General features: G+C 40.3%; 1 protein-coding gene across 1 annotated transcript; it reads right to left on the bottom strand.

Moving 5' to 3' along the window:
- Window positions 1-7,627: 7,627 nt before the first annotated feature.
- On the bottom strand, window positions 7,628-26,340 carry MAPK1IP1L (mitogen-activated protein kinase 1 interacting protein 1 like). The gene is made up of 4 exons (XM_010588648.3): window positions 26,195-26,340; window positions 15,077-15,098; window positions 13,629-14,327; window positions 7,628-12,493 (listed from the first exon to the last, which is right to left on the bottom strand). The coding sequence occupies exons 2-4, from the start codon at window positions 15,092-15,094 to the stop codon at window positions 12,482-12,484; spliced, it is 729 nt and encodes a 242-aa protein (XP_010586950.1). The 5' UTR covers window positions 15,095-15,098; window positions 26,195-26,340; the 3' UTR covers window positions 7,628-12,481.
- Window positions 26,341-26,682: the final 342 nt, after the last annotated feature.

Below are 26,682 nucleotides of genomic sequence, written 5' to 3'. Positions count from 1 at the left end.
TCTATCCGAAAAAGGCGTGGCTTCCTGTCCTAGGATTGGAGCATGCTCTCTCCTCTTGCCTTTAAGATTCACTGAAGACAATTCTTAAGAGTCTTGGATGTTCTTCTTCACCTTTATAAGATGCAGTGTAAGTAGCATCCTAAATAATCTGTGAATTGAAGGTTAACTTCTGTGCTAAAACATGTTTTTTAGGATGATGTTTTTCTCAGAAAATAAACCTAAAAAATCTTCACTTGCATTTTTTGTTTCTTAGTTAGGATAACCATAGTATAATTTATGCTTAAAACTAGGACACTTGAGAACTCAAGGTGGGGGCTATCAATAACTATGCCAGGGCAACATAAACGAGAATTGTCTGAGCGAACTGGTATGTATGTGCAATCCTGGTGCTCAATAAATATCAGTAAATTATCACATTTTATAAATTTTACCCCTCAGTTTTGACAGTCTGATACAAAAAAAAGGAATGTTAGTATAGACACAATATATTAGCTGTATATTTTCTGGTAATGCTAATACACCAAACCCATTGCCGTCAAGTCAATTCCGACTCATAGCAACCCCATAGGGTTTTCTGAGGCTGTAAATTTTACAGAAGCAGACTCCCACATCTTTCAGCCGCTGGTGGTTTTGAACAGCTGGCCTTTCGGTTAGCAGTTGAATGCTTTAACCACTGCACCACCAGGGCTCCCTAATACACCAAAGGGAAGAGTATTCCATGTTTAGCTAAAGGGAAGGAAGAATATTCCATTTTTTCCCCTCAGGGCACTTTGAACATTATCTCTTTTACAGACAAGGTAGATGAGAGTAGGAAGCTAGTCAATTGCTCTAAATCACACTCCAGACGTGAACTCCAAGCTAAAAATAAAATCTCTGCTCCCTAAATCGCTGGCAATTGCATTGCTCATTGAACCATGAAGGGCTACTCTCTAGAATATGATCAGGTTTCTATTAAGCATCCACCAGAGGTGAAGACTTATTACCACCTTTCAGACAAGAAATCTTCTCAAGTTTGTAAAAGAGGCTTTTCCGAGTTCACATTAATCCTTTCTATTCCACTCACTTCTGTAAAAAGTCCAAGTAAGAGTCCAGATCATTAGTCGTGTAGTTTGGTCTTTTTTGCAAAGATCTCTTTAGGCATTCAAGCTGGGACCCAGGTATTCATTAAATTTAGTACTTGGGATTTTTGTGTGTTGCAGTAACTAAGCAACAGTTAAGATGTTTTAACTTAGCATGTCCTGCATTGGCAAGTTTAAAAAAAGAACTGTCAAGCCATACTTGGCAGAACCTCCCTCCAACCCTCCCACCCTCTGTACAATTCCTGTACATCTTGGCTGCTCATCCACTGCTAACAGGGACCTCTTCTGTCTCAGCCAGGCTGACAGCCTTGTCCTAGCCTCTTACCACTGCGGGGCAGCTGGATACCCACAGTGCCTTCAGTAACTGCTAACTGTGCAAAGGACTGGAACTAGTGGCTTCATCATCTGATACCTATCATAACAATCCTCACATTAGATCCTAAACCTACTCTTAAACTGCTGTACCTTTGAACGATATTTGCCTTTGTTTATGAAAATGTAACTGTAGGTTCTAAATCAGCAGTTTAAGAACTACGATTATTCACCAAAGTAGGATATGCTATTCAAACATAAACACTAGCTTTTTGTGAATATCCAGTGAAACTCATTAAATGAGATAAAATGTATGAAAGATCTGCTACATAACACGTTAAGGACCGAATTGTGTCAACCCAGTGTGTTGGAATCCTAACCCCTATACCTGTGGATATAATTCCATTTGGAAATGGGGTTTTATTATGTTAATGAAGACATACCAAGGTAGGGTGTGTCTAATCTAATCATACTCAAATTATAAAAACAGTAGATTATGCTGAATAAACTGAACAAATGCTTCGAAGTCCAGCATACCAGGGGCAGGACTTTGGGGACCATGGTTTCAAGGGACCTCTAGGTCAATTGGCATAACAACATCTACTAAGAAAACATTCTGCATCCCACTTTGGTGCATGGTGTCTGGGGTCTTAAATGCTAGCAAGAAGCCATCTAAGGTGCATCAATTAATCTCAATCCACCTGGAGCAAAGGAGAATGAAGAACAGCAAAGACACAAGGTAATTAGGAGCCCAAGAGACAGAAAGGGCCACATAAATCAGAGGCTACATCAGCCTGAGACCAGAAGAACTAGATGGTGCCCGGCTACAGCCGATGACTGCCCTGACAGGCAACACAGCAGAGAATACCTGATGGAGCAGGAGAGCAGCGAGATGCAGACGTCAAATTCTCATAAAAAGACCAGACTTAATGGTCTGAAACTAGAAGGATCCTGGAGGTTATGGTCCCCAGGCCTTCTGTTAGCCCAAGCATGGAACCATTCCCAAAACCAACTCTTCAGACAGGGGTTGGACTGGACTATAAGATAGAAAATGATACTGGTGAGGAGTGAGCTTCTTGGCTCAAGTAGACACATGAGACTACGTGGGCAGCTCCTGTGTGGAGGGGAGATAAGAAGGCAGAGGGGGACAGAAGCTGGCTGAATGGACACGGGAATACAGGGTGGAGAAGAGTGTGCTGTCTCATTAGGGGGAGAGCAACTAGGAATATATAGCAACGTATATATAAACTTTTGTATGAGAGACTGACTTGATTTGTAAGCTTAAAGCACAATAAAAAAAATGTTTCTGAATATGAAAAAAAAAAAAAACCCCAGCAGATTAGACACACTGAAGTGCGCGCGTGCGCGCGCACACACACACACACACACACACACACAGGAAGACAGATGCCATGAGAGGATTGCCAAGGACTCAGTGGATAGATACCCAGGGCTACCAACAAGGAAGGAAACAACACAACCAGATCCTGATTTGGATTTATGGCCTCCACAACTGTGAGAAAATTAATTTATGTTCTTTAAAGCCACCCACTTGTGGTACTCTCACAACTGAACCAATAAGCAACATCAGGATAAATGGAGAAAATATTGAAGTTGTAAAGGATTTCATTTTACTTGGATCCACAATCAAAGCCCATGGAAGTGGCAGTCAAGAAATCAAAGGACGCCTTTCACTGAGCAAATCTGCTGCAAAAGGTCTCTTTTAAGTGTTAACACAGATGTCCCTTTAAGGGCTAAGATGTGCCTGACTCAAGCCATGGTGTTTTCAATCACTTCATATGCATGTCAGAGCTGGACAGTGAATAAGGAAGGCTGAGAAGAATTGAAGCCTTTGAATTACAGTGTTGGTGACGAATATATTGAATATAGCATGAACTGCCAAAAGAACAAGTCTGTCTTGGAAGAAGTACAGCCAGAATGCTCAAGTGAGGATGGCAAGACTTCGTCTCACATAATCATGTTATCAGGAGGCACCAGTCCCTGGAGAAGGACATCTTGCTTGCTATAGTAGAGGGTCAGCAAAAAAGAGGAAGGCTGTCATTGAGATGGACTGACACAGTGGCTATAACAACGGGCTCAAGCATAACGACTGTGAGGATGGCACAGGACCAGGCAGTGTTTCGTTCTGTTGTACATACAATTGCTATGAGTCGGAACTGACTCAATGGCACCTGACAACAACTTGTGGTATTTGTTATGGGAGCACTAAGTAACTAAGACAACATCCAGTAAATTTCTGGTGAAATCTGACTTTTCAGGTACACAATTTGGGAAGCAGAACAACAGCACTAAGACAACCACGACAGGCATAGGTAATATGGAGAATCGGTTCTTTGGAATACAGCACTCCATAGTGCAGTGGTTTAGAGCAAAAAGCTTTGGTATCAATCACACCCAGGATTCAATCCTCATTCCACATACATGAGCTGTGACTGTTACAATCTTAATTTCATCATCTATAAAATGGGAACAGTACTTTCGTGCGGTTTGTTGTGAGGCTTAAATGAGATGCTGCATGCAAACTGTTCAGTGCTATCTAGACTTACTTCTGTTTCCTAAACTGTCTCAAAGGAAGGGGTATTCTAAGAATTGAATGAGCTAAGGTGGGTAAAACCAAAACCCACTGCCGTCAAGTTGATTCCGACTTAGAGCGACCCTATAGGACAGAGTAGAACTGCCCGATAGAGTTTCCAATATTAACAAAATATTTTGTTAATATTTTGCTATGCCCATGTTTTATGCTAGGCCTCATCTTACTTAATGACCTTAACTCCAACATTCCTTAAAGATAGTTAGATAAAAAGGCTCTTACTGGTAAGGAAACTGAGTTTAAAAGAAATTAATTTCCAAGGTTATACCACTAGAGTGGAGTCAACTCCTTGTCATCAAGACTCAGGGTTTGCCCACTGAGTTTTTTGCTCAGGCATCCATCACTGTTTAGATGAGTCTTCTTGGTTACCAGTCTAGACCCTAGCCTTTTCTCTTCCACAAAACATCCACAAGTTCCACAAGACTTGCTCTTATGACACCGCTGAGTAGGTTTCACAGCATAACACTCAACTAATTAAATGTTGGAGTTAAGCTGAGCTTCATGTACTGCCCTGCTTCTTAGCCAATTTCATTCCCTGGAAACTAATACTGAGAGCTGTTATGCATGCTTTGAGTCGGAGTCGACTCAACGGCACTGGGTTTTGTTTTTTTGTTTTTAATTATGTATGCTTTACCCACCTTGGAAGCCCTGGTGTCGTGGTGGTTAAGTGCTACGGCTGCTAACCAAGAGGTTGGCAGTTCGAATCCACCAGGCACTCCTTGGAAACTCTATGGGGCAGTTCTACTCTGTCCTATAAGGTCACTATGAGTCAGAATCGACTCGACGGCAGTGGGTTTGGTTTGGTTTCTGTGATGCTAACACTTTTAAGTATGACTCAGAGTCCTAGATGGCCTGAGATTCTACTCTACTTGTGAACCTGAGTATGACCTTAGCAAAGCTTAGCTAGGCCGTACAGCCTTCTGCATTAGTAGTTTTTAAATTTTAAAAGCTGCAAACCCTTTTTTTTACCATAACAATGTATTAGTAAGTAAAATACATAAAGCGGGATAGTGAAATTGCTCTGGTGAAAGCAGGGGGAAGAGAGGGACTGAGCTCTACTGGCTTGGTCTCTCCCCAGTCCCTGGAACCCAAGCTCTGCAAAGCATAGTATGAAAATAGTTTCATGCATCCACATAAAAACTTGCCCAAGTGAGGAAAAAAAGAAAAAAACATTCTAAATGCTAGAGAACAGTCTATGGGCCGGTCCAAATTCTCTTCTGGTATTAGAATTCGATTGCATTGTCTTTCTTGAAATAAGTGAGCTACTAGTTAGGGTTCTAATTTGCTTTAGAGAGCTGTTATAAAGACTGGTGCTAAAAGCATTAACATAGTGCTAAATAGATTCTGCCTGTGTCAGGTAGCCCAGGGAAGCAGGTGTTTGTCAAAGCAATGTCATTTCATGACAGAAAAACTGGCCCTGCTGCAGAAGTCATATTCGACTACCTCATAGGTTCATTTTAGGTGGGTACTTTTAGGTACATCTTTTTAGAAGATGGAAGGAATACACAGTCATTATACCAAAAAGAATTAGTCGATGTTCAACCATTTCAAGAGGTGGCATATGATCAGGGACCAATGGTACTGAAGGAAGTCTAAGCTGCTCTGAAGGCATTGGCGAAAAACAAGGCTCCGGGAATTGATGGAATATCAATTGAGATGTTTCAACAAACAGATGCAGTGCTGGAGGTGCTCACTCGTCTATGCCAGGAAATATGGAAGACAGCTTCCTGGCCAACAGACTGGAAGAGATCTATATTTATGCCTATTCCCAAGAATGGTAATCCAACCGAATGTGGAAATTATAGAATATCACTAATATCACACGCAAGCAAAATTTTGCTGAAGATCATTCAAAAACGGTTGCAGCTGTGTATCGACAGGGGCCTGCCAGAAATTCAGGCCAGTTTCAGAAGAGGACGTGGGACCACGGATATCATTGCTGACGTCAGATGGATCCTGGCTGAAAGCAGAGACTACCAGAAGGATGTTTACTTGTGTTTTATTGACTATGCAAAGGCATTCGACTGTGGATCATAAACTATGGATAATACTGCGAAGAACGGGAATTCCCGAACACTTAATCGTGCCCCTGAGGAACCTTTACATAGACTAAGAAGCAGTCGTTCGGACAGAACAAGGGGATACTGATTGGTTTAAAGTCAGGAAAGGTGTGCGTCAGGGTTGTATTCTTTCACCATACCTATTTAATCTGTATGCTGAACAAATAATACGAGAAGCTGGACTATATGAAGAAGAACGGGGCATCAGGATTGGAGAAAGACTCATTAACAACCTGCATTATGCAGATGACACAACCTTGCTTGCTGAAAGAGAACTTGAAGCACTTGCTAATGAAGATCAAAGACCACAGCCTTCAGTATGGATTACACCTCAACATAAAGAAAACAAAAATCTTCACAACTAGACCAATGAGCAACATCATGATAAATGGAGAAAAGACTGACGTTGTCAAGGGTTTCATTTTACTTGGATCCACAATCAACAGCCACGGAAGCAGCAGTCAGGAAACCAAAAGACGCATTGCTTTGGGCAAATCTGCTGCAAAGGACTTCTTCAAAGTGTTGAAGAGCAAAGATGTCACCCTGAAGACTAAGGTGCGCCTGACCCAAGCCATGGTATTTTCAATCACATCATATGCATGTGAAAGCTGGACAATGAATAAGGAAGACTGAAGAAGTGTTGACGCCTTTGAATTGTGGTGTTGGTGAAGAAAACTGAATATACCACAGGCTGGCAAAAGAACAAACAAATCTGTCTTGGAAGAAGTGCAGCCAGAATGCTCCTTACAGACAAGGATGGCAAAACTGCGTCTTACATACTTTGGATGTGTTGTCAGGAGGGATCAGTTCCTGGAGAAGGACATCATGCTTAGCAGTGTACAGGGTCAACGGAAGAGAGGAAGACCCTTAACGAGGTGGATTGACACAGTGGCTGCAACAATGAGCTCAAGCGTAACGACGACTTTAAGGATGGCGCAGGACCAGGCGTTTCGTTCTGTTGTGCATAGGGTCCCTGAGTCAGAACCGACTCGACGGCACCTAACGACAACAACTTTTAGGGACTTCGGAATATCAAAAATTAAAAATTTGACAGTTGCATTTTGCTCAATTATGAGGCAAAAAGCAGAAATCTCTCAAGTAGAATGTACTACAAACTATTCCCTCTTTCATAGCCCCATTCCCAACTGGGGTTCTGAGAAAGGTTAGCAAACCATCTGTAGAGAGGAAATGGGAAACTTCCTAGTTTAATAATGCTGTATGCCCAGCAAGTCTGCCTAAAGTAGAACTCTTGTTCATAAAAGAAGTCAGTGGTGGCAGTGGCAAGGGTGGATATGGAAGTCTCCCTAATGTATTATGTGCGGATAATCAGGTCACAAAGACTAGCCTAGCCTTGAAGGGAGGAGAGAAAAATGTCACTATGGACATGCTGCTGAAAGCGGATTTGTGGAAGAAGGGCTGTTTCTAGGCTGTCTATTTAAAATGCCTCAGTCACTTGCAGACAGCTGTCTACGGCTTTTTGTTTCTTTTCTGTTTTAAAAACAACAAATTCGCTCTAACTTGCTCAGGGGAGCCCAGAATTAGACCTAAAGAATAAAATCCACGGAAAAAATGCAAAGCCATGAAAATACATTTTTTAAAAGGTGTTCAGATATAATACACAAAAGCAAACAAGTTTATCTTAAAAAATATCAAGTATCACATCCATAGACTATTCCTAATTATAATTACTTCTTAAAGCAACATTTGTCTTTGTTTACAAATACAGCAGCAGGTGATAAAATCTAACATCTCAAACAAATTGCTTACAGTTCATAATACAAATGTATATGTCTCAAATCACATTTTAGGCAGTTTAACTTAAAATGCATAGACAATTACATACATTAAATTTGTCATTAAAAAGTCAATGAAAAATCACAATTTCAAGAAAAAATACAAAGAAATCTTTACAGAGCACACGTAAGTCAAGTTTACTTAATGGCAACAAATCAGTATCTGCTAGTCAGTGACAGGCAGTGAGAGTGCGTTCAGTTAGGGAGAAAGTGAGAGGAAAAACATCCCATGACTGCACACTTGAATAGTTACACTGATAAGCATTGAAATTTTAGAAGAAAAAAAAAAAAAAGGTATACTGGACTTTGCCCTTTAAAATGCCCAAAAGCTGATCTATAACTTCCCCCAGCAATATTAAAATATGTTCATCTATATAAAACTACTAATTTGGTAAAGCCACCCCAGACCATGAGCCTCTCAAGGACAGGGATTGATCTTTCATTGCTCTATCTCTGGCATCTGGCAAAGCACCTGGACCATGGACACTTAAATGTCTGCTGAATGAACGCAGTCCTCACATTTTCTAAAGCCAGAAGTTGCATGGCATTTAACACTGATTACTGGCAATTTTTTACTTGGCAGAATTCTGCAAAGAGAACAGTGTCTGTCTTCAATACTAAATATTGCTCTGTTAAGATTAGTCTTCCCTGAAAACCACCCACCACTTTCTATGCATAGGGCAGTATTATGTGAGTCAGCTGAATTTAGATATATGCTTTCAAATACTTTAACACTTGAAGGTCTGTCCTTACGTTGCATTTTCCAGGGTTTAAAACTGGCATTTTATAAAGCCAGCTCTAGATTATTCAGGGTGAGAAAGGAAGACATTGGCACTAACACATTTAGAAATGTAGGCAACTGATACGTAAATTAGGCACAGTATTTTGAGGAGAGCAATGTTCATCTATATAGCTTCAAAAATTGTACACTTGAGTACTATAGGTGGCACTAATCATTTGTGAGGTAAAGCATCATGGACCCAATTGACTTTTTTCCCTAGAAAATATTCCAATATCCTACTGAAGTGGTGTGACTCACCAAGGCCAAAAATTCACCCCTTTTCTACTCTGCCCTATTTTCCTTTACTGAAGGGAATGAACAGTAAAATGGACAGAGGAGGAGGCCCTTGTGCTAAAAAAAAAATTTCGGTTATTCCCAAATAATCAATACTTTAAACAAAACAGTGCTGTGAAGTCAAAGCGATAAATAGGCTCTTCAAAAGCATGAAAAGATGTCAGGCTGCATCCTGTACAGAACAGCCAAGGTATTTTAAACACTCCTTTAAGGAGAATTTGATGCTTGCAAATTGTGTCTGGAAGAAGATTTAAGGTCTATATACCGTACTTCATACTCAGAGCGACCCTATAGGACAGAGTAGAACTGCCCCATAGAGTTTCCAAGGAGCGCCTGGTGGATTCGAACTGCTGACCCTTTGGTTAGCAGCCTTAGCACTTAACCACGACGCCACCAGGGTTACTGCGTCAGAGTCGACTCGACGGCACTGGGTTTGGTTGGTTTGGTTTTGGTATACTGTACTTGCAATATTTCTATTTAAAATAGTTTTTATTTTTCACTGTGACTTTTAGGTTCAACCTCAGCACTGCTTATATATTTTTATTCCAAATCAAAGACTTGAACTCTAGAAACATTATCCCTCAACACATCTCAATTATCGCCACCAAATTTATTTTAAAACCCTTGCTCTAAAGCCCAAACGCCAACAAGTATTCCCTTAAGATTAAACATACTAACAAGCAGTCTCTGCCATAAAACCATCTCAGCCTACCATGACTTGTTTTGAAAGCCACATTGTTCTTTTGTAAAGAAAAAAAAAAAAAACCTTCCTAGATGCTTTTCCCCCTTCCTCCACTGAAACCTCTTTTGCTTTTCTTAACTCCACCCTAAACCCAAAAGTATTTTTTGGCCCAGAGTATCCACAAAAATTAAGATTCCCTCCAACTGGAGAAATGGTGCTGTACAGAAATAAACTATATAAAAGCAAATTCTATGAGCCCTTTGATTTCCATTCTTACATTAAAAAAAAAAAAAACAAAAACAATGAGCTCCCCAGTCCTCCTTCCCCCCCAACTTTCCAGTTGGAAAGTCTTGGCAAACTAAGGGTTAAAATGGCAGTATCATCTAGGGCACACTAGGCAGTATGAGTCATTAACAAAGTTACACTCGTGGGGAGGAGTAATCTCTCATCTCCTGTTCATGGCCCTGTAAATTCTTTAGCAAAACATTTTCTCTCATAACCAAGACAAAGGACTTAATTACAGATTCCCGAACTTGCTACCTCTTCTTTTAGTCACACTATACCCTCTCTGTTGTACACAGGGTCGCTATGAGTCGGAACTGACTTGATTACACCTAACAACATAGCATTAAATACTCCATCTAAAGCTGGAGATGGCAACTTATCCCAATTTAGGGCAACCAAAATAACTATAAGGAGAGAGATCTTTGCTGCCATCTCACTTTCCCTATCATCTTATCCCTGCAGCTACCTGGCATTATGATACCAATTATCATCGAGTCCATTCCAATTCATAGTGACCCTATAGGTCAGACTAGAACTGCCTAGGGTTTCCAAGGCTGTAATCTTTACAGAATAGACGGCCACATCGAACCACTGACCTTTTGGTCCGCAGCCGAGTGCTTAACCACTGGACCACCAGGGCTCCTTGACATTATGATACTGACTGATAATTTATGACATCTCCTAAGGCTACCTACCTTGTAAACTTGAGGCTACTTTGACAACAGATTTCAAGAGTGTTGTAGATGCTGCCACCTACCCTTGCAAGAAAAAGAAAACCAGGTGTGTCGCTATGTAAGAGCTGCCTAACAACATTCCCCAGCTTAGCCATATCTGAACAAATTAGTTTCCACCATTATCAATTCTGAAAGCTTGAAAGAAGGGAGGCTTAAACACCAAATGTTCCTCAAAGGTGACCATCTTGCTTTCTTAAAACGAGGTAGCTATCAAACCATTAAACTGGCAGCATTTGGCATTCTGACATTTTAATAGTGGGAAAAACAACTATTAAATATTTTATTCTTAAACAAAATGGTGCTCCATCATAAATCTCTCCAATACTGGTCCAATAAATCCACAATACACTTTTGAAACCCAATGGATACGTTCAAAGTTTTCAAATGTTATTTAACAAATAACAAGGTCAGTTCTACTGTCAAACTCATTTATTCCAAATCTAACAATCTCATTTAAAGGTAAGGTGCCAAAAAGCTACTAGAGTTGTTTTGGTGGTTATAAACAGTATTTAATATTTTAAGCAACAGTCATACTGCTTTAAACTCAGTTGCAGAAATCTACCATTTATTATTATTTTCATGCGTTAAGAGAGGATAATTCTTTCCAGGGTGGCACTCAATTCTACTTATTTACTTATCAACAAATACAGGACTGAATTGTTAGCCATAAGCACTTTACAAAGAGATCCAGAAAACTATTCAGGAGACAATAACATATCATAATCAGACTCGGAAAGACAAATATATATTGAGTCTCACTTGTACAAAGAGAACAGACACATCTGTGTGACTTAAGGTTCTCCAAACATAACTGCTATATATGTTTATGATAGTCCACTAGAGTGTGCCAGTTTTCCACATCAGGGAAGAATAAAGGATGTATTCCTTAAAGAACTGAGGGAAAGGGGGACTACAGGGAATGGTCTGGGCAGAAGACCTGCCTCAGGTTTTGTGGGAATGCAAATTACTTGTTACTCTGAAGCAATTCCCCAGGGTTCCTCTAGTTTGAGGTTCAAAACAAAGGTGAGAATTATTTCCTTCCTTGAACTCATCTCAAAACAATATGGACATCTCATAATCCATTCTAAAGCAATAAAAAAAAAAGAGGTCAATTCTCTAAGACCATAATTTACATACCTGTTGGCCCAAATTAAAAAAAAAAAAAAAAAATTGTCTAAATAGTAGGTTTAAGAGCTGTATGGCCCATTTGGCTAAAAAAAAAATAAACCAAATTAGGTGGAACTCAAAATTTTTTTTTACTAAAAGCTCAAGGATAAAAATGAACACTGGCTAGCTAATGAACTCAACATCTGGCAATAATTACTGACAGTTTTAAATGTACATCCAAAATGTAACCTCGAGAAAACCAGGGGTATTCATCCTATAGAAAGAGCAGCTCAAAATGTTTAGAGGCATCATTTGTCTACATTATGGCAATGTGATTGTTTTTCAAAGTGTTTATTTAAAGAAAAAGTGATTATAAAAAACACTCGAAATAATGTGCCAATAAAGTTGCAGATTCTAACAATCCATATCATCTTAGATTTTTAAGTGTGTGGTTTCATGTTTTAAACAAATTCTATCAAAGAGCTATCTAACATACTTAATCACTTTAACTTCCCATGAAAACCAAATACAAATCACATTTGAACGATTTTTGTTTTTATCTGATTGTTCCAACTGTACATCCAAGTACAAGAGGCAGATATCTTCTCTGAGAGTTGCAAGAGTTGTTCTTTCATGAATGCCCTCTTATGAATAGTGAAACCAGCAATTTTTATATATGCATTCACGTGCATATATATATGTACTTCAAAAAGCAAAGCGTCATCTCTTCGTCCATTGTTAACTTAATGGTAAGACTGCAATAGAAAAAAGAAAAAGTCAACATCTACATTTTGTAAATAGAGTTTATTAACTCTCCTTTCTCTGGTGTAAAATAAATTGCTTAATAAATGCAAACAAGAAGTCATCTAATTACCTTGGCACACACTGCATTAAAAATTTTTTTTTTTTTTTTAAAGATCTAATAGCAAAAGGAGCCCTGGTGGCACAGCAGTTATGAGCTCAGCTGCTAATCAAAAGGCTGGCAGATCAAATCCATCAGCTGCTCATCACCCTACGGAGTGGTTCTACTGGATGGCAATGGGTTTGGTTTGTTTAATAGTAAGAAGTTGCAATTATCAAAGGGGGACAAGTTTGGGGGCACTAATACTGAGATTTTTCCTTTACAGTTGAGGTGGATGTTCGATTAATCTAGTTGGGAATCTGATTCGTTATTTTGTGTGAACAAATTTATTTTGCCTAACCAGAACCTTGACTCTGCTTTTGGATACTTACTTGGCTTACTTCACTGGGGAGATGGGATGCCTTTCTATTCGCTCATATGCCATAGACAGGCTCCTCAACTAACATGTCAACCCTACTCCAGCTTCGCTGACAGTAAAGCACACAACATTACATTTAACTGACTGAATAGTGGTATAATCTTGAGATCAACGCTGCTAAAAATCTAACAAAACCTTGGCTGAGAAACACTATGGATAGTTGCCTGAAAGATGGGCTGTATTATAGTTTCGTTACCCTGGATTCTCTCAAAGTATACCTCCATATCAAGCTAGAGAGGCAGAGACTGCTTTTATTGAATTGTGCTTTGATATGATGCTATAAAGCAATATTGAGAAATGTTTTAAAAAAAAAACCAAACAGACACAGTCCAATAAAATGCCTCTCGGGGTTTACCTCAATAACGCTGTTGAGGACATGGCTTACTACAGTCTTTGGGGATCTTTGAGAAAATCATCTATTTCTAGTACCAGGAATACTTGTACTTTCATCCTTTTAAATGCTCTTCCCGAATTTCTGAAATTTATTCATATACCACACCCCCTTTATAGAGTTAAAAAGCTTTCTAATTGCCCATCCAAAATCGTGAAGTATCTTTCAGTTGTGCTCATGTGACAATTAATGCATATTAAAAGCAAATTAAGCACTCACATGGGGGCCACCAGGCATTGGCGGAGCACCAGAAGGTCCTGAAGGCACTTGAAAAGGATTATTGGGAGTGGGGTAGAGTCCTGGTGTGGGATATGATCCTGCAGGGGCAGGATATGGTGCTGGTGGTCCCCAGGCGCCTGGTGGAACAGTGCCCCATGGAACTGGTGGTGCAGCCCCTGGAGCTTGGGGAGGAGGAGGAGCAGAATATGGCCCTGGAGACGGATATGGCATACTGGGGGTAGGATACTGCCCTCCCATTCCTGGTGCCCATGGTCCAGAAGACATGGATCCCCATGGACCTAAAGGACCAGCTGCAGCTGGATCTGTGGGTGCACCATATGGTCTAGGAAGCTCGGGAAAGGGCATGTTTGGTGTAGGATATGGCCCTGTGGGGCCAGGGCCTGGCACAGTTGGGGCTGGATAAGGACCACCAGGTGGGGGGCATGATGGTCCAGAAGGAGGAAAGGGTCCTGGAGGTGGTGCAGTGGGAGGCACAGAGGGATACATCCCTGTTGGCGCAGGTCCAAAAGGCACAGTGGAAGGTGTTGCACTTGGTGGGAGTCCAGATGGCACAGAAGGTGGAGCACTTGGGTTATTCCAAGGGTTGGAGCCTGGCCAGCCTTGAGGAGGCTGACCAGGTTTTGTATTGCTAACGGCAGAAGTTTTGGCAGGAGAGTGTTCAGGTAGTGCATCTGCCAACTGGAATACAAAATAGATATATCTCATCTATCTTATCCAGGAACAAGTCATGCCAAACAGGATTATAAACCTATATAGCATCTTTAAAAGCTAAACTGTTCAGTTTAATGAACAGAAGTACTGTATTTTTACACAAATAACACTTGCCTTTTACGTTTGTTTGCCAGCTGCATCCTCCCCCCATTAAAACCCATAGCCGTCAGAGTTAATTTCCAACTCCCAGTAAACCTACAGGACAGAGTAGAACTGCCCCATAGAATTTCCAAGGAGCACCTGGTGGACTCCAACTGCTAACCTTCTGGTTTGCAGCCACAGCATTTAACCACTACACCACCAGGGTTTCCTGCATCTTCCTTCAGTGAGGTATTAAGTGTCACTACGCCAATTTTTTACATGTTGCTGCAGAAAAAAAAATTAGCATAGCACACTTACAAAAATACCTCGGGTGGGGGGAAGGTGTGGCTGGCAAACAAACGGAGAAGGTGCACATTGTTTGCATAGAAATACAGTAATCACCTTTATAATTTTTAAGATTTTCTAAAGAAACAAATACCACAGGATGCATTTTGAAACACATTATATCTAAATAAACTAAGTCAAATCACCTATCAAAATCACATGCTGAAAAAACCCAAGAACCACAAAAAACCACCTCTTGTAAATTATAAGGCTTATATAGCCCACGTTTCAGACTATGTCATTTTTCTTAAGAGCCATAAAACTTATCAAGGATGAATGCATCAACTTACCGAAAATTCATCAGACATTTTCCTAAAAAAATGAAAAAAAAAAAAAGAATATTTCAAAACCAGTGTTTTAACATTTCTTATATATTCTTTAAGGAACTTTCTATGCATACATTATTTTTACTTAAACGAAATCTTAAATCATTTACGTAATATCGTTTTCTTTACATAAGAAAAATTTCCGAAATAGTTCCATAATAGCCCTATCAACTTCGTAACTGTACACTATAAAGAAATGATTGATAATTTAAGTTACAACCTCATTTTGGTGGCAGTTTAGGTTGTGGGTATTTTGGCTTGTTTTAAAAAATGACACAGTGAATATCTTTGAACACTTACCTTTGCTTAGTTGTGAGACCCTATTACCAGGAAAAAGCATTAGAAATACAATTTACAGATTCAACTGCTAAGGTTATTTAAATCCATCTAATAAAAATAGATTGTCCTCCAAAAAGTATACGCTTTTTTCTTCAGCTTCTCTTTCACTGCCAGATCTTATTAAATTTATAAATCTCTTCTAATATGGTAGATTACTGCCATCTTATTTTGTAGTCCCCAGGTGGTACAAACGGTTAACATGTTCCATTGCTAACCACAAGGTTGGGGGTCCAAGTCTACCCATAAGTGCCATGGACAAAAGGCCCGGCAATGTACTTTTGAAAAATGAGCCACTGAAAACCCTATAAAGCACAGTTCTACTCTGATACACAGGGATTACCATGAGAGGGAACTGACTTGGCAGCTACTAGTAAAAACTTGTTATTTTAACCTGCATTTCATTAATTATGGGGAAGGTAGAGCATCTTTTTATATTTAATATCCCACTGATACTTTTTCTGTGAATTTGCTCATGTCCTTTGATTACTGAGACTTAACTAACACTCAATGAAATGCATGAATGTTAAGTCTTCGGGTTAACAATCTTTGACAATTGTATATGCCCCTCCAAACCAGGTACAGAACATTTCCATCCTTCTAAAAAGTTTACTTGTGCTCCCTTCCAATCAACTCCTCACACACGCCTCAAAATAATCACTTTGAGTTTTGCTCATTCCTTGACTTCATGTTAAGTGGAGTAAGACAGTATGTACTTTGCTTTTGATAATTTTACTATTTAGGAGTACATCTTTTTTTCGCACCGCTTCATTAAGATAATAAGGAAATTAAGCCTGTCTGTTTCATATGAGGCTTGAAGCTCTGGTGGCGAAGTGGTTATGAGCTCGGCTGCTAACCAAAAGGTTGGCAGTTCAAATCCACCTGCTGCTCCTTGGAAACCCTATGGGGCAGTTCTACTCTGTCCTAGGCTCGCTATGAGTTGGAATCAACTTGATGGCAAAGGGTTTTTGTGTCTTATGAAACAAATATTTTTCTGCTGAGTTCCTATTATGTATTGATCTTTTAAGTGGTATTTTGGGGTACTACCAATACTTAGTATCAAGTAGTCAAATTTATCAATCTTTCCCTACATGTGGCTTCTGGATTTTGTGATATATTTACAAAGTTCTTCCCACTCAAAAGGAACCCTGGTGGCACAATGGCAGCTGCTAACTCAAAGGTTGGTGGTTTGAACATGTCAGCCACTCCTCAGGAGAAAAATGTGGCACTCTGCTTCTGCAGAGATTATAGCCTTCGAAACCCTAAGGGGCAGTCAGTTCTACACTGTCCTACCACTGAGTTGACTGGTTTGGTTTTTGGTTTTCCCAAAGATTTAAAAAAAAAAAAATAGTGTTTTTATGGTTAACTTTTTTGTTTAAAATCTTTTAATTCTTCCCCTAAACAATAATTACTGAATACTCTCTTTTCTCAATGGATTTGACAAGCCACTTTTTACACATTCTACAGTAGATATTGACAACTACTGTTTATCGAACATTTATCACAGAACAGGCCCCATGTTAAGTACCTTAGATGCATCATTTAACACTCCTCAAACTCCTAAGGTCCAAATTTTATTATCATTCTCACTTTACGGCTGGAGAAAAAGCAGCTTACCAAATTAAGGTCACAGAGCTAGTGACAGGCAGAGAAGGCACAAGCTGACTCCAGAGACTGGGCTCTTAAAAACCAGACTACACAGCCTCAATCAGTTCCTACAGGTATGGTGGACTTTAGTCTTTTCTACTGATCTGCACGTTACCATTCTATTTTAATTACAGTAGCTTTATATTTTCACAGATTGTAATGTTAATCCCCCTGTAATTATTGTTTTCTCAGATTTTCCTGAAGAGTCTCCCATTTATTTTTTCCAGATCATTTTATAAAAAACTAAAATAAAATGTATTCTGATTGGAATTGCATCAAATTTACACACTAATTTAGAAGATATTTGATATATATTTAAATTATCAACTCTTCTCATTCAAGAACAGGTATGTCTTTCTAGTTCCTAAAACTGCCATTTATATCACTCAGCAGTTTGTTTTTTTGATCGGGTCCTACACATTTTTTGTGAGACGGATTTTGAACTTACTTTTTCTTGTGGTTGTAAACAAGCTCTTTTCTTCCATTATATTTTCTAATTGGTTGTTCATATAAAGGAAAGTTTTTAAAAATTTTAATATATTACTTTTGTAAGCAGCCACATTACTGAATTATGTTACTCAAAGTTTTCCAGTTAATTCTCTGGGTTTTCCAGATAAATAATTATGACATTTGTAAAAAATAATTTTATCTTCTTTTTCTAATATTTATGCCACTTTTCTCTTTTGGCTCAGCTAGAACTTTTTTTTTTTAATTTACTTATTGTACTGTAGGTGAAGGTTTACAAATCAAGTCAGTCCCTCATACAAAAAGCCATACCCATCCCGCCGTGCACTCCCAGCTGTTCTCCCCTCAATGAGACAGCACACTCCTCTCCACCCTGTATTCCCTGTGTCCATTCAACCAGCTCCTGTCCCCCTCTTCCTTCTCATCTCCCCTCCAGACAGCAGTCACCGACATAGTCTCATGTGTCTACTTAAGGCACGAAGTTCACTCCTCACCAGCATCACTGTCTATCGTATAGTCCAGGCCAATCCCTGTCTGTAGAGTTGGTTTCCGGAATGGTTCCAATCTTGGGCTATCAAAGGGTCCAGGGACCATGACCGTCAGGGTCCTTCTAGTCTTAGTCAGACCATTAAGACTGGTCTTTTTTATGAGAATTTAAGATGTGCATCCCACTATTCTCCTGCTCCATCAGGGACTCTCTGTTGTGTTCCCTGTCAGGGCAGTGATCAGTGGTAGCCTGGCACCATCTAGTTCTTCGGGTCTCAGGCTGATGGAGTCTCTGGTTTATGTGGTCCTTTCTGTCTCTTGGGCTCATATTTACCTTGTGACATTGGTGTTCTTCATTCTCCTTTGCTCCAGGTGGGTTGAGACCACCTGATGCATTTTAGACTGCCACTTGCTAGCATTTAAAAACCCAGAAGCCTCTCACCAAAGTGGAATGCAGACGGTTTTCTTAATACATTTTGTTATGCCAATTGACCTAGATGTCCCCTGAAACCATGGTCCCCAGACTCCCATCCCTGCTACTCTGGCCTTTGAAGCTTTTGGTTTTATTGAGCAAATTTCTTTGCTTTCGGTTTAGTCCAGTTGTACTGACTATTCCTGTGGTATGTGTTGCCCTTTCCTTCACCTAAAAAAATTTTTGTTTACTATCTAGTTTTTTTTTTTTAATCTAGTTAGTGCCCTCTCCCTCCCTCCCCACCCTCGTAACCATCAAAGAATATTTTCTTCCATGTTTAAACGTTATCTGGAATTCTTATAATAATGATCTCATACCATATCTGTCCTTTTGCAATTGACTAATTTCACTCAGCATAATGCCTTCCAGGTTCCTCCATGTTATGAAATGTTTCACAGATTCGTCGTTGTTCTTAATCATTGCGTAGTATTCCACTGTGTGAATATACCATAATTTATTTACCCATTCATCCATTGATGGGCACCATGATTGCTTCCAACTTTTTGCTATTGTGAACAGTTCAGCTCTCCTAGGAATGTGTCTAATGTTTAAGTATGTATTTTTAGTTTGTATATAAAAAAAAAAATCACATTAAGAAAATTCCTATTTATGCCTACATTACTATATTTACAAGCCCTGGTGACACAGTGGTAGTTATTCCTATTTTGCTAATTAAAAAAAAATAAAAATAAAAAGCACTGAATTTCTTCAGAAGACTTTTCAAAACCTCATGAATTGATCTCAGTTTTTCTCCTTTGACCTATTAATGGTTAATTATATGAAAAGATTGCTTAATATCAAGCCATCTGGCATCCCTAGAATTTTATTTTTAAGTATAATTTGATTATTACAAAGAATGATAAAGAACATGAAGTCTACTGAGTTGGCTTAATTTCCCTGCTTTCTACTGAGAATACTAAAAAACCATCTGTATGTATAGCAAATACAATTACTCACTCATTCAAATGTCAAGGTTTATTTACACTAAAACATCACATCACACAACAGAGAACTCTTAGGACTAACATTTAAACAAACAAAAAATCCTTACTGTAACAAGACATACCATTATACACACTGGAACTGTTTTTAATGTTATTATCAGTGTGTGACAAGTTTAAAGTATACACAGGACTAACATGCTTTTCAAACAAAATGAGCCCTTCTGAGAGAGAAACTGGTTCTGTATCAAAGTTCACTTTAATCCTGAAGCACAAAATCTACCAAAGCAATCCATTCAGTTTCAACTCAGGTTTTTATAATTACTCTTTTCTCTCTCTTCGTTTTTGGAAAACACACACTATACAGTTTACTAGTCATACAGTTACATAAAAATATAAACTATTAATACAAACTAAACCGATTCACAATTCTGGCTTTAAAATTTTTAAGCTCAAAATCAAATCCTGGAAGATAGACGAGGTGCTAGGTGCTAGAACCTTATAATTACAACACTGAAGGCCTGACCAAAGGGATTAGAAATCGTGACATCCTGTTCTATGGCATTGCTGCAAAGTGACCTGCTCTCAATGCCTAGAATAAATAGTGTTTAAGTAGAACCATGCCAATTTGCTCTTTGGAGGATACATGCATTCTAAAAAGGTAAAAAATAGTAGGGTATCAATGTTTCAATGAAAAGAGTTTCAGAATGTAAAAATATTTTCCAAAAATATCTGAATTATGCTAATTATAAGGACAACATAACCTTGAACTCACAAAACCTTATAATAAAGGTTTTCATTTTTTTCTTCTATAAGAAACTAAAGATATTATTTCCAAAACTTTCCATTACTACTTTATGACAAGATTTATGCATCGTTTAGAAAATAATGATCGTGCTTTCTGAGCAACAAGGTTACTAATAAGAGCACAAAATTTTGACATATACTAGAAAAGCAAAACATAACATTTCTGTAAATTCCTATGGCTTTCAAAGTAAAAATACTAATTCAATCACCATGTGGTTTAACTCCACAACTTACTAGTGACTACTGCCAAGAAATACTTTAGAGGGCCACTAAACTGTGATGGAGTGGTGAGAATATGGGACTACACGACTGTGAAACCTGGACAACAATCCTTTTGTCTTTTGACAAAGGCAAGCCACTTAACCAGAGATCATTTTTCATCTTTAAAACAGTTGTAATAACCCGACTACTTAAAAGTAAAATATTTTATAAGCTCTAAAGTGCTATAAGCACGTTAAGATAACTAAGAGAAACTAAGGGAAGTCAAATAGGATTTTTGTGTTGATTTGTTCAGTACTGGGGGAGGGTGGCGGTAACATATCATACTATACATATAAATTTTGAATTACTCATTGCTAGCGAGTCAATTCCTACTCATAGTGACCCTATAGGACACAGGAGAACTGCCCCATATGGTTTCCAAGGAGCGCCTGGTGGATTCGAACTGCTGACCTTTTGGTTAGCAGCTGAACTCTTAACCACCACGCCACCAGGGTTTCCAGATTTTGAATTACAGTGTATATATATACATATATATATGTATATATATATTTCCAACACTAGCTCATTTATCAGGCTTTTTTTTTTTTTAACATTTGGACAACTAAAGAAATTGGGATTTTAATGTTTTTAAACATTTTAATTCTCTTTAAAATGTTTAATTTCAAAAATTCAGTTTTTCGGTAATCTTATGACAACCCTATTTTATACAGTCATTTAGATGCTGCAGCCCTGGTGGTGCACTGGTTAAGAGCTTGGCTGCTAACCAAAAGGTCAGCAGTTCGAATCCACCAGCCACTCCTTGGAAACCCTATGAGGCAGTTCTCCTCTGTCCTAAGGGTTGCTATGAGTCTGAATCGACTCCATGAGACAGGTTTTGTTTTGGGTATTTAGATGCTAAGGAACCCTGGTGGCGCAGAGGTTAAGGACTTGGCTACTAACCAAAAGACTGGCAGCTTGAACTCACCAGCCACTCTGCAGGAGAAAAGATGTGGTAATCTGCTTCCATCAAGATAACAGCCTTGGTAACCCTAGTCTGTTTTACAGGGTAACAGTGAGTAGGAATCTGACTCGACGCCACAATTTAGATTACAGAATACTATTGAAATTACATGCGCCAGGCACTGTGTTGGGCTCTGGAGAAGAGTAATAATAGTATTTCAGGGAGCAAATCCTTGAAGAATTCAGTCTAGTGGAAAACTACCACTAAACAGCAACTATATTACCTGGGGTAAGCACAGGGTGTTATGGGAGTACTTCAAACAAACAAACAAACCTGCTGGAGACTAGTTAATTCCGATTCACAGCGACCCTATAGGACATAGTAGAACTGCCTATGGTTTCCAAGGAGCAGCTGATGGATTCAAATAGCCAATCTTTTTAGTTGGAAGCCAAGCTCCTAACCACTGTGCTACCAGGGCTACTGGGAGTACCTCAAAAAGAAAAAAGAGGCCCCTAAAGGAGTTAAGGAAAGGTTACCAGGGGAGCATTCCTGAGAAGTGGTACCTCTACAGTCTAGATGAGCTGGGGTAGGTGATGGGATGGGACCTAGGGAAAGGAGAAGAAAACAAAAAACCAAACCCAGTGCCGTTGAGTCGATTCTGACTCATAGCGACCCTATAGGACAGAGCAGAACTGCCCCATAGAGTTTCCAAGGAGCACCTAGCAGATTTGAACTGCCGACCCTTTGGTTAGCAGCCGTAGCACTTAATTACTATGCCACCAGGGTTTCTCGAAAGGAGGAGAGTTTGTGCAAAAGCTCCAAGGGAGGCAAGAGAGAACCTGTAAAGTACAAGCAGTTCAGACTGGCTGGAATATAGTGAGAGGGAAGAGATACGAACGTCCCAGCAGAGAAATGTTAGACCAGGGTTTGAATCCTCTACAGTCACTATCAACAACAGACCAGTAATGTTTTGAGGGATTAAATGGGATTTTGTAAATCAAGTACCTATAACAGTGCCTGGGAAATGCTGGTGGGCACAAATACTAAATTCTCCTCTTTCTTTGTATATGGGCATATGGTTAAGAGTGAAGGCTGAAAGTCTGACTTCCTAGATAAATCTGCAGCTCTTTCCTTACAAACCAGAAGTAAAAAGAAGATATGAATAGCATCCACCTCCCAGATTCTACGGTGAGACTTATATATTAGGTAAACACACAAATCTGTTAGTCATAGCCTGACACATAGCAGAAACTCAACAAAGGTCACTATTACAGGTCCACAAACCCTCATCTCAGTTCTCAACTTAAAAACCTGTGAAAACTAAAGAAACTTCCCCAAATTTGGCATAAAACTTTTTCAATGTCAAAATCTGACCTGAAGCTATTTATGTTATTGTTAGGTGCCACTCAGTTGGTTCAGACTCACAGCAATCCTATGTCTAACATAACGCAACAGGGCCCGGTCCTGCACCACTCTCACAACTGTTGCTAGGTTTGAGCCCAATGATGCAGCCACTGAGTCAATCTATCTCACTGAAGGTCTTCGTCTTTTTCACTGACCCTCTACTGAAAAAAAAAAAAAAAATTTTTTTTTTTTTCTCTACTTTACCAAGCATGATGTCCTTCTCCAGGGACTGGTCCCTCCTGATAACATGTCCAAAGTAACCTGAGACAAAGTCTCACCATCCTCGCTTCTAAGAAGCATTCTGGCTGTACTTCTTCCAAGTCAGACGTGTTCGTTATTCTGGCAGTCCATGCTATAGTCAATATTCTTGGCCCAGCACCGTAATTCAAAGGCATCAATTTTTCTTTGGTCTTCCTTATTCACTGTCAAGCTTTCACATGCATATAAGGTGACTGAAAATACCATGAGTTGGGGTAGGCTCACCTTAGTCCTCCAAGTGACATCTTTGCTTTTTTAACACTTGAAAGACGTCTACTGCAGTAGATCTGCCCAATGTACTATTGTTTTATTTGAGTGCTGCTTCCACGGGCATCAATCCAAGTAAAATGAAATCCTTGACAACTTCAGTTGGTCCAGTTGTGAGAAATGATTTCTTTATGTTGAAGTGTAATCCATATGGAAAAAGAAAACCCCCAAACCTGTTGCTGTCAAGTTGATTCCTACTCGCAGTGACCCTATAAGACAGAGTAGAACTGCCCATAGGTGTTCCAAGTAGTGGCTGGTAGATTCGATCTGCAGACCTTTCGGTTAGCAGCCAAGTGCCACCAGGGTTCCATACTGAAGGCTGTAGTCTTTGATATTCATCAGTAAATGCTTCGAGTCCTATTCACTTTCAGAAAGCAAGGCTGTGTCATCTGCATATTGCAGGTTGTTAAGGAGTCTTCCTACAATCCTGATGCCCTCTTCTTCATATAGTCCAGCTTCTCAGATTATTTGCTCAACATACAGATTGACTAACTATGGTGAAAGTATACAACTCTGATGAACACCTTTCCTGATTTTAAACCACGTAGTATCGCCTTGTCCTGTTTGAATGAGTGCCTCTTGGTCTATGTACAGGTTCTTCACGAACATAATTAAGTGTTCTAGAATTCCTACTCTTCATAACGCTATCCATAATTTATTATGATCCACAGAGTTGAATGTCTCTGATGGTCAATAAAACACATATAAACATCTTTACAGTATTCTCTGCTTTCAGCCATGATCCATCTGATATGAGCAATATTTCTCATTCCACGTCCTCTTCTGAATCTGGCTTGAATTTCTGGCAGTCCACCGTCGATGTACTGCTGCAACCATTTTTTTAGTTATCTTCAGCGAAATTTTACTTGTGTGTGATATTTATGATAGTTTGATAATTTCCATATCCTGTTGGATCACTTTTCTTTGGAATGGATCTGGTTTTCCAGTCAGTTGGCCAGGTAGCCGTCCTCCAAATTTCTTGACATAGAGGAGTGAGCAACTCCAGTGCTGCATCCATTTGTTCAAACACCTCAACTGGTATTCTGTCAATTCCTGAAGCCTTGTTTTTCCGCCAATGCCTTCAGTACACCTTAGACTTCTTCCTTCAATACCATCAGTTGTTGATGATATGCTACTTTCTGTAATGGATGAACCCAGATCAATTCTTTTTGGTACAGCAACTTTGTGTACTCCTTTCATCATCTTTTGATACTTCCTGCATTGTTCAGTATATTACCCATAGGATCCTTCAATAGTGCAACTCGAGGCTTTTCCTTTAGTTCTTTCAGCTTGAGAAATGTAGAATATGTTCTTTCCTTTTGCTGTTCTAACTCTAGGTGTTTGAACCTTTCATTATAATACTTTATCTCCTTGAGCCGCCCTCTGAAATCTTCAGTCGAGCTTTTCTACTTCATCATTTCTTCCATTCGCTTTAGCTACTCTACATTCAAGAACAAATTTCAGAGTCTCTACTGACATCCATTTTGGTCTTTTCTTACTTTCCTATCTTTTTAATAACCTTTTTATTAACTGATCCCCACTTAAAGTGAAGAGTCAAACCTATCGCCACACAAATATTAATGCTGGATTATCAGGTTGTGGAAACCCTGGTGGCGTAGTGGTTAAGTGCTACGGCTGCTAGCCAAAAGGCTGGCAGTTCGACTCTGCCAGATGCTCCCTGGGAACTCTATGGGGCAGTTCTACTCTGTCCTATAGGGTTGCTATGAGTCGGAATCGACTCGACGCCAGTGGGTTTTATCAGGTTGTTGTCCCTTAGCCCTGCCGGGAGTTTTATTACACACCTAGGCACCATATTATCTTTCTAAAATCTAAAAATTTCTGAATTCCAAACATAGTGACCCCAAGGGTTTGGGTTAAGGGACTGGGGGCAGATATTACCATTCTGCCTGGAGAGAGGAAAAGAACAACTAAGTCTGTGAGGCAGACTAGTTTTGACTAGGAAGCAAGAAAAATACCTATTCTTCTTGCCCAAAGAACACTACTGAACAAATTCCTTCTGAAGGCTACCTGTACTGAGGTTTTCAAAACAGGGCTTTATAACCATCAAGTGTACAAGTGTGTAAAAAAATTTTCAGTCAAGTGAAGTTAGTTTGCTGCTGCATTAGCACCTATTGTCTATTCTTGGTTTCCGAGGTAAAAGGCTAGGCTAATTATATAAACTACAATGCACAATATGGGCTCCTCAGCCCGAAAGAGTCTTACAGAACTCAGCACCTCTGGTAGTTTCTGTCATGGCGATTCATCTGATGTATCTGTTAGCAACTCTTCTAGTCAGAAATAAGCACAACGTTGTCACAACTGCGAAATCTTAAATAAGCGCCAGAGATTCCTCTAAGGCTCGATGCGAGTATTTCGCTCCCTTTTTGTTAGAAATTAATGAATTCAGAGGGTCAGGGCCAAGGGGCACGAGGCTGGCAGCCCTTTGGGACCAAATGAACAAAGAGAATGCGGGATTGACGAGAGCGAACCGGCCACGGAGCGGGTCGCGCTCGCCGAGTCGGGGTGGGGGAGGGGCAGGCCAGCTACCCGCCTCCTCCCCCGTCCCCCGAGCCAGGCCTGACATCGAGGGCGGACAAACCCGCCGGGCGTGACGTCACCGGCCTCCGACGCCTTCTCCTTGGGGGTGATCCGGGAGGCGAACCCGCAGCGGGGTGGCCGAGAGAATCTTACGTGAGGAACCACAGCCCAAGCACTGGAGATGACTCAAGGCACCTCGGTTGCCGCGCCCGCCTCCCGCTTGGGCGCGCCCGCCAGCCCCTCAACCTGAGCTCCCCCGCCACCCTCTACCACCATCACTAGCGCCGAAGCAGCCTCACCCGGCAAGATCCGACCCCGAAACAAAGTCTAGAGGCGACGATGGGTCCCAGAGAACTGGGCGCTGAAGAACCGAACGCAGCCTGACTGACGACAGCAGCAGCTACAGCACTAGCGGCGCGCGGCTCCTCCTGGCGCCGGAACAGGAAGCGCCTCACGCCTCGCGCGCTGTCCCCGCCCGCGCTCCTCCTCCCGTCGGGCTGGGCCGCGCGCGCCCCCGCAGGCCCCCGGCGGCACTGCGGCTCCCCCTAGCGGCCGCAGTGGAGCGGCTGTTCTCTTGATGCAGTGGAAACTTCCTCGGTTTTCCGGAGCTCTGAGGACTCGGAGGAAACGCTTGTGACTGGTGAAGTTCAGGGCAAAAGCCAGGCGGAAATTCCTGATTTGTTGCGTTGAGTGGCTTGAGGGCAGATTCTGGATTCCCTGCACTCAGCGGTTTTTACAGCCAGGCCTCGAAGCTGGCTAGGTGTGTATGCAGCCAATTAGCGGCCCG

Source organism: Loxodonta africana, chromosome 10 (assembly GCF_030014295.1).
Source record: "Loxodonta africana isolate mLoxAfr1 chromosome 10, mLoxAfr1.hap2, whole genome shotgun sequence".
Taxonomy (NCBI): Eukaryota; Metazoa; Chordata; class Mammalia; order Proboscidea; family Elephantidae; genus Loxodonta; species Loxodonta africana.
The sequence above is the reverse complement of the archived record's forward strand: the minus strand, read 5'-3'. Positions and strand labels throughout refer to the sequence as shown.